Source organism: Triturus cristatus, chromosome 3_2 (genome assembly GCF_964204655.1).
Source record: "Triturus cristatus chromosome 3_2, aTriCri1.1, whole genome shotgun sequence".
In the NCBI taxonomy this organism is placed as follows: Eukaryota; Metazoa; Chordata; class Amphibia; order Caudata; family Salamandridae; genus Triturus; species Triturus cristatus.
Window position 1 is genome coordinate 417,666,800 of NC_140584.1, and position 12,015 is coordinate 417,678,814.

Consider the following 12,015-nt stretch of genomic DNA (forward strand, 5'->3'; position numbering starts at 1 on the left):
TACATAAACAGCATGTAAAAAGTATCGTAATCATTACACACAGGATAGTCAGTAGCTTCCAGCCCCAAGCAGAAACAAGAGTCCAAAACCATCCAGCAAAAGTCCAAGTACCAGTCTCTGGATGAATTTCTGCAGCAATCTTATGCAGTTTTGATATTGCGTCAAATACTGAAGGTGAGTGATCCGGTATGAATACACAACAGCTGCTACCGATGATGCGACATGCACCACCTCGATCAGCCAGAGCCATATCTAGAACCATTTGGTTCTGGAGAGCTACAATGCTTGCAATTTGCAGCTCCTCCGTAATGTTCCCAAGTGCCATAGCTGTCTGATTGGTAACAGCTTCCACAACTCTAGTCAATCGTCTTATTTTCCTACTGTTTAATGCAGCACCCACAAAGAAGAACAAACCTAAATTAAAATCGACATATTGTTGCAGAGTGGTATCAGTTTGGTCTACTTCGTCAGTACTTATTGTCCTTTTGTATCTATTTCTAGAGATATCGTCGAATAATTTAAGGTCCCGGTGGTAGGATGCAGGTGCCAGAAACACAGGGGGCAATAGAAAGGACATATAGCACACACCTGACCACCCAGCAGGTAGTTGATAATATCCGTGGCTACCACAGATAAAGTAGGTATTATGTGAGCTTATAAAACTACTGTTATTTATACCTTCAATAGTCAGAATTACAGTACATTCGCTTTTCCCCACTGGAATTCTCCCAATACTGCTTACACATAGATCTGCTTTAGCTCTAGTAACAGAAATCACAAATTGTTCATTACTGGTAAAAGTTCTCATATTTGTGAAGACATGTGGTGTTGAAATATTGTCCGGTTGATACTCTTCCCATTTGGTCCCTTTGGCTTGAGGATAACCATCTTTATCGTGGTAGCATTCTTTATTAAGGTGAAAAAGAAGCCCGCCTACTGTACGTCTTCCAGATGCAAACAAAAGCGCATACCAAGCTTGACAAGAACCATTATGAGAAAAGGGAAGAGGAATAAAAGGTGTTCCTCCTTTCTTTTGATGTGCAGGTATCATCCCACACACCCAACAGTTGGTAGTATTTGTGGCATTATGAGTATGATGCTGTTGTAAATTGGCAGCGATTGGATTAGCATTAGCGGAATCCATCTGGTATTTAGAGGCTATCTTGTCCATGTTGTAGAATCCATTTTGTATTTCTGGCAGCCATTTTGTTTGCCATGTGCTCACCATGTGCTTTGTCCTCCCTTAGTGTTAACTGCTCTTGTAATCTGCCTAGCAACAAACTATATTTAGTATCTCCTACTTCCGCACATGCCCAGTTGAGTTTGCAGCTGCTAGTATCATGTAACTGTCAGGATATGTTTACCAGTGTTAGCAAACTGTCAACTCCTCCCACTTGTCGACTGTGCAGTTTCTGTATGACCATATCTGTGCATAACTCCTTTCAAGTATATTTGTACCGTCCTCTTTTAGCCCCTGAGTGGGTATAAAAGGACCATGGCCCTGCTGTTCAGTGTGCTACTTCATTCGATACCGAAGGGTGCTGTCTGAATGTAGTTCCACCTCATGAGGTCTATTAAACTCTGCATTTTCTATTTCAGTTTCTGTGCCAACTTCTTTCCAATAGTCTGAGGACTCTGTGCAGAGAAGGGCGAACCCCTTGCACTGGTAGGCCTAGCTGAGGCCTATTTTCTACAATTGGCGGCCCAACTTGGGGCTCATCGGTGACTCGGATGCCCAAAGGATTGGTCGCGACGAAGGATTGGAATTTCGCTGTGGACGCGATCGCTGCCCAATGAGACCTGAGTCTTGGCAACCACGGCGTTTTTCCTTTCTTTCTGATCTGACCATCCAGGTGGCGCCGGTCCTCGACGGAGATCTCTTCTATTGATTCGCCGTGCAGTGACCATTTGGTCGATTTTAGAACTTGGCAGGATGAATCTGGACACCAAGTGATTGGTAAGTGTCCTTCTGCGGCGCTTGCTGTTGGTTTTGATGCCTGTGATTGGTAAGGTAGTTTAGTAACGCTTACTGTGGCTTTGAGTATGGTATATTTGTGTTGGCCAACTTGGTTTGTTTTGACAGATGTGACTTGCAATTCACATAGGCAGGTAATGAGGAGAATTTTCTCTAACTGAATTGATTTGAACGGCACATCGTACTAAAGGTACCTTAAGTGCTACTTTGATTATAATATTGCATATTCTGCACTATTTTTGGCATACCTGTCTCTAGCACACTTCAAAGGATGTGTTGCTTTTGGAATGGTACATTTAGACTTAATGAAGCACAACCGGCCCCCCCGGAGGGGACGCCTAATAGGGATATGTACATTAAGTATGGTCTTTCTTCTATAATGGTACAGCACATTATGGAATAAATATACGCGTAAGGATCCTGAGTTGCGTTGGCCTATGTATGGGTCATTTGATTTACGAAAGATTGAGTATGTGGAGCAATGTATGTTTAAACGAAAGACTAGGCACGATATGTTTGATTGTGTACGAATGTGGGAGAAAGAAGTGCGTGAACGAATGAAACATGAGCAAGCCTTGATTGGGAAAGAACAGCGGAAAACCGTTTATGTGAAAGCATTAGAGTTAAAGAACAAAGAAATGAAAGAGTTGAAGGAGAGAGAAGATAGGGAGCGCGCTTTACAGGTAACTGGCCAATACCCTGTTCGGAGGCCCCTTTATCCTATACTTAATAAACCACAAGATGATTCCTTATTATTAGATCGTCCTCCACCTCCGTATACTGTTCCTTCTGCCCCCCATGAGTTAGATGAGGACTCTAGTTTGGAGGAAGATAAGACGCGAGAAACTCGTTCTATGTTAACTGCTGCATGCTCGTCTCAGCTCCGATCTGCTGCTCGTAAAGCAGCTCATGGAACTGCCACCGCCCCTGAAATTCTTGATAGTATGAGAGGGTGGTATGAAAGGGAGCATCTGTATTTTACTGAGGTGTTTGCCGGTGAGGTCCTTGAGTTGTTTAGGAAATATTCTGAGGAGTTAGAGCCTAAGGATATAACAGATGATTATAAGCAAATGCGTGATGGTCTTTTTGTTTTCTCCCAGGTGGCTGATACAATCAGGCGTTTGGTTAAACTTCGTGTTGATGCAGTCCGCTTGCGAGAGGAGAAAAAGACTGCAGACGGGGCTGTGCAGACCTCTCAGACCGGCATGGCACAAGCTTCTACCTCCGGAACAGATAAGATTATGATAGTCCATGCGAAACCTATGCGGGAGGCCGCGCCCTTGTATGTTCCTCCTAAAGGACAGGGTACAAGCGATGATAAGGCCTCTCTTGATGCAAAGGGTTATTTTATTTATAATTGGGTTTACACTCCTTGGAATAGGACGGATGTTATGGCACTTAAAACTGCATTGCCTGATCCGCGGAAAAATCCAGCCGCTTTTTATGAGGAAGTTGAAGGTGCTATTAGTTCTTGCACTATGACTTTGCCTGATATTGATTTATTTTTCGGATTAATATTACCACCTGATATGTGGAGAACTGTTCGTAAAATTGATGATCAGGCAGCTTTTGGGGCATTATGGAAAGACTTAGAACGAATGGATGCCGAAAGGGAACCCGCACAGAAGCCATGTCAATTAATTTTAGATCTCCCTGCAGCTATACTAGTTAAGTTGAAAACGATTATTCCCCCTAAAAAGATAGATTGGACTGTTTTAGCGTCCTGTAAGCAAAAGGCAGATGAATCGGTCTCTGATTTCTTTACACGCTTTGAAGAAGCATACCATGATTTTAGTGGCCAGTCTTTGACAGATGACACAGGCAGACATCTGTTTGTCGATAAATATGTCGCAAACCTGTTGCCAGGAATAGCTAGTCGCCTAAAGGCCAGTGAGAGTTCCTGGACCACGTCTTCCCCGGTCTCCCTTTTGACTATGGCTCAGTATTATGAGCGCCAGGAATTAGAGGCAAAGGGTAATGAGGACAAAAGGACTAAAGAATTGAAAACAAAGATTATGTTGGCTCAGGCTTATGGTCCGTCTTTCAGAGGTAGCGATAGGGGTGGACGTGGGTCTTATGGTTCATCTTTCACTTCTTATACTCGTTCGAATTTGTCTGCTGACCAGTGTGCATACTGTAAGAAATTTGGCCACTGGGCTTCGGATTGCCCAGCACTACGTGCTCCGCAGTATACACGTGGTCGGGGACAAATGAGAACTCGACCAGGATATTCAGGGCCTAGAGGAAACACAGGTGATCGTGCTAGGTTTGATACTAATATACGTGCACAGGATGGGTTTAACACTTTTGATAGAAGGAACCAATATCAAATGTCTGATTATGTGCCATCTGATTCTCAAGATTCTGCTCATGCATAGGATTGCCTAAGATGGGGTAAGGAATCAGTTGAAGTTCCAGTAGATCAGAGGGGTCCCTATGTTACAGCGAATGTCTTGGGCTCCACTGATCAGTTTCTGGTTGATACAGGAGCTACTCGTAGTGCCTTGTCTAAACAATTGGTCCCAAGGGCTCCCCTGTCTGGCTTAACCATTACATCGATAGGTTTCGATGGAACCCCTTCCCTTAGCCCATTGTCGCAACCACTTGCATTCCATGTGGATAAATGTACTGCTCCATGTCCATTTTTGCTTTCCCCGAATACACCGGACAATATTGTGGGTCTTGATATGCTTAAGTATTTCAGGGCTACGATACGCTGTTCTCCAGAAGGTGTCCGTGTTATCTTGAATGACAACCATCCTGTGGCGGAGAGAGCTTGTCTTGTTAAAGAGGATATTGCATTAGCTTCACTCCCTAGTACTTTGTGGGCTACTTCAGATACTGATGTAGGGCAAATGGTTATTCCACCAGTACATATTAGTGTCAAGGAGGGCGCTGTGTTGCCACGTTTGCCTCATTACAAAATTTCACAGGAAGGTGCAGAAGCACTCACATGTATTGTCCGTGATCTTATTGCAGTGGGGGTTGTTGAGGAAGTTCCCTACAATATTTGTAACAGTCCGATTCTTCCTATTCTGAAAAAAGATACTGACACTAAGGTCTACAGATTCATTATTGATTTGCGAGAAGTTAACAAGATTGTAGTACCACAATACCCCGTGGTTTCTGATATAACAACACTTCTTACTTTGGTCCCCCCAACTGCGACTACATTTTCTGTGATAGATTTGAAGAATGCTTTCTTTTCGATCCCTATTCATCCTGATAGCCGATATTTGTTCGGTTTCACTTTGAATAATCGATCGTATAGATTCTGTAGAGTTCCTCAAGGCTATACTGAGAGTCCTAGTATTTACAGTCAAGCATTGAAAAGACAACTTGATTCTTTTGTTTTGTCTGAAGGAGTGGCTCTCATACAATATGTTGATGACATCTTGTTGGCAGCTGACACCCCTGAACAGGGTGAAAAATGTACTTTGTCCTTGCTGTCCTTTCTTGCTTCCCATCATCACAAAGTATCACGAAAGAAATTGCAATATTGTAGACCGAAGGTAACCTACTTAGGTCACCTTCTGTCTAAGGAGGGACGTGCACTTACACCAGATCGCATTCAAGCCATTTTAGACACACCAGTGCCCCGTACTCAGAAAGATGTCCGTGCATTCATTGGCCTTACTTCTTTTTGTAGGCAATGGATATTAGGATTTTCACATATTGTTAAACCCTTGTTGGCACTTTTAACCAAAGACACCCCAATGCCCCTTCCATGGACAGATGAGTGTGAGACTGCTTTCCGACAGTTACAACAAGCTCTTTGTTCAGCACCAGTGTTAGGAACTCCAGATTATACGAAGTCTTTTTCATTATATGTACACGAGAAAGATGGATGCGCATTGTCAGTTTTAGTGCAGACACACGGCGACAAACAGCGTCCCTGTGCATATTTTTCAGCAGTTCTTGATCCTGTTGCTCGTGCGTTACCTGGGTGTTTCCGTTCAGTTGCAGCAACAGCTGTGTCAATACGTCAGAGTGAAGGGATAGTTTCGTCACATAAGCTGTTGGTGCTAGTACCCCATGCGGTTGATGCCCTTTTAAATCAGACGAAGACGCAACATTTAACTAGCGCTCGTCTGACAGGATATGAATTGACATTGTTGGCCCCTCACATTACACTAAAGAGATGTGCGACATTAAACCCAGCCACTTTGTTGCCATACCCGGTGACTCAGGCTCAGTCACAGGAGTCTCATGATTGTATATTCCTTACTGAGGAACAGACAAAGGGTCGTGTTGATTTACAAGACACGCCCCTTTTAAGTGTCGATGGGGAGCTATGGGTTGATGGGTCCTGTTTGAAGTTACCAGATGGTACAACGTCAGCTGCATATGCAATTACAACACTTCAGACGGTAGTTGAGACAGCTCGTATCCCACAGAAGTCAGCTCAGGCAGCTGAGCTAATAGCATTGACACGAGCGTGTGAACTCAGTACTGACTTATCTGTGAACATTTATACAGACAGTCGCTATGCCTTCGGAGTGGCTCATGATTTTGGGCTACTCTGGAAGGAGAGGGGTTTTCTTACATCCCATGGGGTGCAGATAATGCATGGAGAATTAGTGCATAATCTCTTGACTGCTTTAACATACCCGAAGAGAATAGCGATTGTTAAATGTAGCGCACATAAGAAAATAGTTGATAAGATAGGGCGAGGCAATGCTTTTGCAGACCAAACAGCCCGTGAAACTGCCATGCAGCGAAGCACCACGTCCATGTATGTAGTAAAGTCACAAGCTGAACGCTGGCATGATACCAGGCAGGAAGTGCTAGATATGCAGAGATCTGCTTCTGCAGAAGAAATTGAGCAATGGTCCAAGGAAGGAACATTGGATGATGAGGGCTGTTGGAGGAATAAAGAGATGAGTAAGTGGAGATTGCCGACAGCTTATTTACAACCTATGATTCATATGGCACATGGGCCGGCACATGTTGGAGCCTCCTCGATAACGAAATTGCTTACGCAAGTTTGGGAGCATCCAGAAATTGCCGGCACAGCTAAAAAGATGGTACAGTCCTGTCTGATTTGTCTTCAGCATAACCCTGGGAAAGGGACACAAACTCCAACAGGAGGGTTTGCTACGCCAACTGCACCTTTTGAAGTCTTGCAAATGGATTACATCCAGCTCGAGCGCTGTAATAACTTAAAGTATGTCCTAGTAGTGGTATGCGCCTTCAGTAAGTGGATTGAGGCATACCCTACGAAGGACAATACAGCTCTCACCACTGCAAAGGTGCTTTTGAAGGAATTTTTTCCTAGATTTGGTGTTTGTAAATTTTTATGGAGTGATAACGGTCCCCATTTCATTGGGCAAGTTGTCGAATATGTCTTGAAGGGGTTAGGAGTAAAACAAAAGTTCCACGCCGCCTTTCATCCACAATCAGCAGGGTTAGTGGAGAGGTATAACGCCACACTTAAATTAAAATTGGCGAAAATACTAGCCTCCACATCCCTGAAATGGCCAGACGCGTTACCTTTGGCACTGTTGTCCATTAGATCAGTGCCACATTCGCGGTCTGGCCTTACTCCCTATGAGGTGGTGTTTGGCAGGCCTATGAACATTTGGGGAATTCCTAAGCCACGTCCCCTACACGACGTACCGTGTGTATTGATGAGTGACTATTTAGCACAATTGACTGACAGTTTGGTCTCTATTCATCAACAGGTTCGAGAAGCTCTTCCGGACAGGTCTGCAGGTGAAGGCCATGGACTCCGGCCTGGAGATCAGGTGATGATCAAATCGTTCCAGAGGTCGAGCAGCTTGGAACCGAGGTGGCGCGGCCCGGAGCAGGTGCTCCTATCGACGAGAACTGCGGTTCGAGTGACGAATAGGAGGAATTGGGTGCACTCCACCCACTGCAAGAAAGTGCCGTCTACCTTGGTGGATCCTGTTGCTTTGATCGACCATCGGGACATCTTGGATACAGAGAAAGGCCAGGCCATATCACCTGACGAACCTGAGGAAGTCTTCCCGGACCACACGATTCCTGGAGTATCCCGATACCAACTGAGACCACGGAAAGAGCCTGCATCGTCGAAAAAGACTGGTTGAGCAACCTCCCTGGGTTAGTGAAACGGAATGCCGATGTGGCAAGGGGGGGGGATCAGTTCTGTGTAGTGTAGCGACACCCGTCTTGACCCTCGGTGAAGAAATCAACGGCTGCCCAGGGATAAGAGCTCCAACGGTTGTTTTGACAAATAAGCTGATCATGTCCACAATGAGATCCACTGTTTCTAAGAGGAAGATCATTTGTACTATGGGGTTTGTTGTTGCTATGGTGGCTGTAGCACTAATAACCTGGTTCGTTGAGAAGGTGGCTCCTGCCCGAGAACTTTTGATTGCCACTACTCCGGTACCAGTTGAACACCACTACTTCACGCTTCCCTATCATGAACGGAAGCATCGACAATCCTACTTGAATAATACCTTCATTCAGATGTTGCATCATACTCACAATGCCACAAATACTACCAACTGTTGGGTGTGTGGGATGATACCTGCACATCAGAAGAAAGGAGGAACACCTTTTATTCCTCTTCCCTTTTCTCATAATGGTTCTTGTCAAGCTTGGTATGCGCTTTTGTTTGCATCCAGGAAACGTACAGTAGGCGGGCTTCTTTTTCGCCTCAATAAAGTATGCTACCAAGACAAAGATGGCTATCCTCAAGCCAACGGGACTAAATGGGAATGGGAAGAGTATCAACCGGACAATATTTCAACGCCATATATTTTCACAAATATGAGAACTTTTCCTAGTAATAAACAATTTGTGATTTCTGTTACTAGAGCTAAAGCAGATTTATGTGTAAGCAGTGTTGGAAGAATTCCAGTGGGGAAAAGTGAATGTACTGTGATTCTGCCTATTGAGGGTACAACTAATAGCACTTTCATAGCCTCACCCAATACTTACTTTATCTGTGGTAGCCACGGATATTATCACCTACCTGTTGGATGGTCAGGCGTATGCTATATATCTTTTCTATTGCCCCCTGTGTTTCTGGCACCTGCATCCTACCACCGAGACTTTAAGTTATTTACTGATATCTCTAAGAACAGATATAAGAGGACAATAAGTGTTGACGAAGTAGACCAAACAGATACCACTCTACAACAGTATGTTGATTTTAATCTGGGTTTGTTCTTCTTTGTGGGAGCTGCATTAAACAGTAGGAAAATTAGACGATTGACTAGAGTTGTGGAAGCTGTTACCAATCAGACAGCCTTGGCGCTTGGAAATATTACAGAGGAGCTGCAAATTGCAAGGATTGTAGCTCTCCAGAATCGAATGGTTCTAGATGTTGTTCTGGCTGATCGAGGTGGTGCATGTCGCATCATCGGTAGCAGCTGTTGTGTATTCATACCGGATCACTCACCTTCAGTATATGACGCAATATCAAAACTGCATAAGATTTCTGCAGAAATTCATCCAGAGACTGGTACTTGGACTCTAGCTGGATGGTTCTGGACTCTCGTTTCTGCTTGGGGCTGGAAGCTATTAACTATCTTGTGTATAATTATTACTGTTTTATTTACATGCTGTGTATGCATCCAATGTGGTCCAATGCTTTGCTCCATTTGCATTTCTGCTTGTATACCTGTTAAAAGGAATATTGAAGAGATCAAGGCCCAGCAAATGTTGAATAAAGAAGTGGCCGAAATAATGTTAATAGATGTAAGAGATGCATATTTAGACTACCCTAGAGGAACAGATGTCTTCAGCTAATGCTAAAAGGGTCGTCTGTTGTAAATTGGCAGCGATTGGATTAGCATTAGCGGAATCCATCTGGTATTTAGAGGCTATCTTGTCCATGTTGTAGAATCCATTTTGTATTTCTGGCAGCCATTTTGTTTGCCATGTGCTCACCATGTGCTTTGTCCTCCCTTAGTGTTAACTGCTCTTGTAATCTGCCTAGCAACAAACTATATTTAGTATCTCCTACTTCCGCACATGCCCAGTTGAGTTTGCAGCTGCTAGTATCATGTAACTGTCAGGATATGTTTACCAGTGTTAGCAAACTGTCAACTCCTCCCACTTGTTGACTGTGCAGTTTCTGTATGACCATATCTGTGCATAACTCCTCTCAAGTATATTTGTACCGTCCTCTTTTAGCCCCTGAGTGGGTATAAAAGGACCATGGCCCTGCTGTTCAGTGTGCTACTTCATTCAATACCGAAGGGTGCTGTCTGAATGTAGTTCCACCTCATGAGGTCTATTAAACTCTGCATTTTCTATTTCAGTTTCTGTGCCAACTTCTTTCCAATAGTCTGAGGACTCTGTGCAGAGAAGGGCGAACCCCTTGCACTGGTAGGCCTAGCTGAGGCCTATTTTCTACAATGCAACATCTAGATAAAGGTATTATTTAAGTAGGATTGTCGATGCTTCCGCTCATGGTAGGGAAGTGTAAAGTAGTGGTGTTCAACTGATACTGGAGTAGTGGCGATCAAAAGCTCTCGAGCAGGAGCCACTTTCTCAACGAACCAGGTTATTACTGCTACAGCCACCATAGCAACAACAAACCCTATAGCACAAATGATCTTTCTCTTAGCAACAGTTGATTTCATTGTGGACATGATCAGCTTGTCGTTGAAAACAATTGTTGGAGCTCTTATCCCTGGGCAGCCGTTGGTTTCTTCACCGAGGGTCAAGACGGATGTCGCTACACTATACAGGACTGATCCCCCCCCCTTGCCACATCGGCATTCCGTTTCACTAACCCAGGGCAGTTGCTCAACCAGTCTATTTCGACGATGCAGGCTCTTTCTGAGGTCTCAGTTGGTATCGGGATACTCCAGGAATCGTGTGGTCCGGGAAGACTTCCTCAGGTTTGTCAGGTGATGTGGCTTGGCCTCTCTCTGTATTCAGGATGTCCCGATGGTCGATTAAGGCAGCAGGATCCACCAAGGTAGACGGCACTTTCTTGCAGTGGGTGGAGTGCACCCAGTTCCTCCTGTTCGTCACTCGGACCGCAGTTCTCGTTGAAAGGAGCACCTGCTCTGGGCCGCGCCACCTCGGTTCCAAGCTGCTCGACCTCTGGAATGATCGGATCATCACCTGGTCTCCAGGTCGAAGTCCATGGCCTTCACCTGCAGACCTATCAGGAAGAGCTTCTCGGACCTGTTGATGAATAGAAACCAAACTGTCAGTCAATTGTGATAGGTAGTCACTCATCAACACACATGGTACATCATGTATGGGACGTGGTTTAGGAATTTCCCAAATGTTCATAGGCCTTCCAAACACCACCTCATATGGTGTAAGACCAGATCGCGAATGTGGCACTGATCTAATGGACAACAGTGCCAAAGGTAATGCGTCTGGCCAATTCAAGGATGTGGAAGCCAGTATTTTCGCCAGTTTCAATTTAAGTGTGGCGTTATACCTTTCCACTAGCCCTGCTGATTGTGGATGGAAAGCAGCGTGACATTTTTGCTTAATTCCTAGTCCCTTCAGGACATATTCGACAACTTGCCCAATAAAATGGGGTCCATTATCACTCCATAAAAGTTTACAGACACCAAATCTAGGTAAGAATTCCTTCAAAAGTACCTTTGCTGTAGTGAGAGCTGTATTGTCCTTCATAGGGTATGCCTCTATCCATTTACTGAAGGCACATACCACTACCAAAACATTCTTTAAGTTATTACAGCGCTCAAGCTGGATGTAATCCATTTGCAAAACTTCAAAAGGTGCGGTTGGCGTAGCAAACCCTCCTGTAGGAGTTTGTGTCCCTTCACCAGGATTATGCTGAAGACAAATCAGACAAGACTGCACCATCTTTTTAGCTGTGCCGGCAATTTCTGGATGCTCCCAAAGCTGCGTGAGCAATTTCGTTATCGAGGAGGCTCCAACATGTGCCGGCCAATGTGCCATATGAATCATAGGTTGTAAATAGGCTGTAGGCAATCTCCACTTGCTCATCTCTTTATTCCTCCAACAGCCCTCATCGTCCAATGTTCCCTCCTTAGACCATTGCTTAATTTCTTCTGCAGAAGCAGATCTCTGTATATCTAGAACTTCCT

At 44.5% G+C, this 12,015-nt stretch overlaps 1 protein-coding gene across 1 annotated transcript; it reads left to right on the forward strand.

Annotated features, from left to right (window-relative positions):
- The first annotated feature begins 1,539 nt into the window (after positions 1–1,539).
- Positions 1,540–10,019, forward strand: LOC146857469 (uncharacterized). Its single transcript, XM_085647991.1, has 2 exons — positions 1,540–1,957; positions 7,660–10,019. The coding sequence occupies exon 2, from the start codon at positions 8,204–8,206 to the stop codon at positions 9,716–9,718; it is 1,515 nt and encodes a 504-aa protein (XP_085504117.1). The 5' UTR covers positions 1,540–1,957; positions 7,660–8,203; the 3' UTR covers positions 9,719–10,019.
- The last annotated feature ends 1,996 nt before the right edge of the window (positions 10,020–12,015 follow it).

Bases quoted from the DNA above. Each gene is read 5' to 3' on its own strand.
- LOC146857469 (XM_085647991.1), top strand. From the start codon at position 8,204: ATGTCCACAATGAGATCCACTGTTTCTAAGAGGAAGATCATTTGTACT.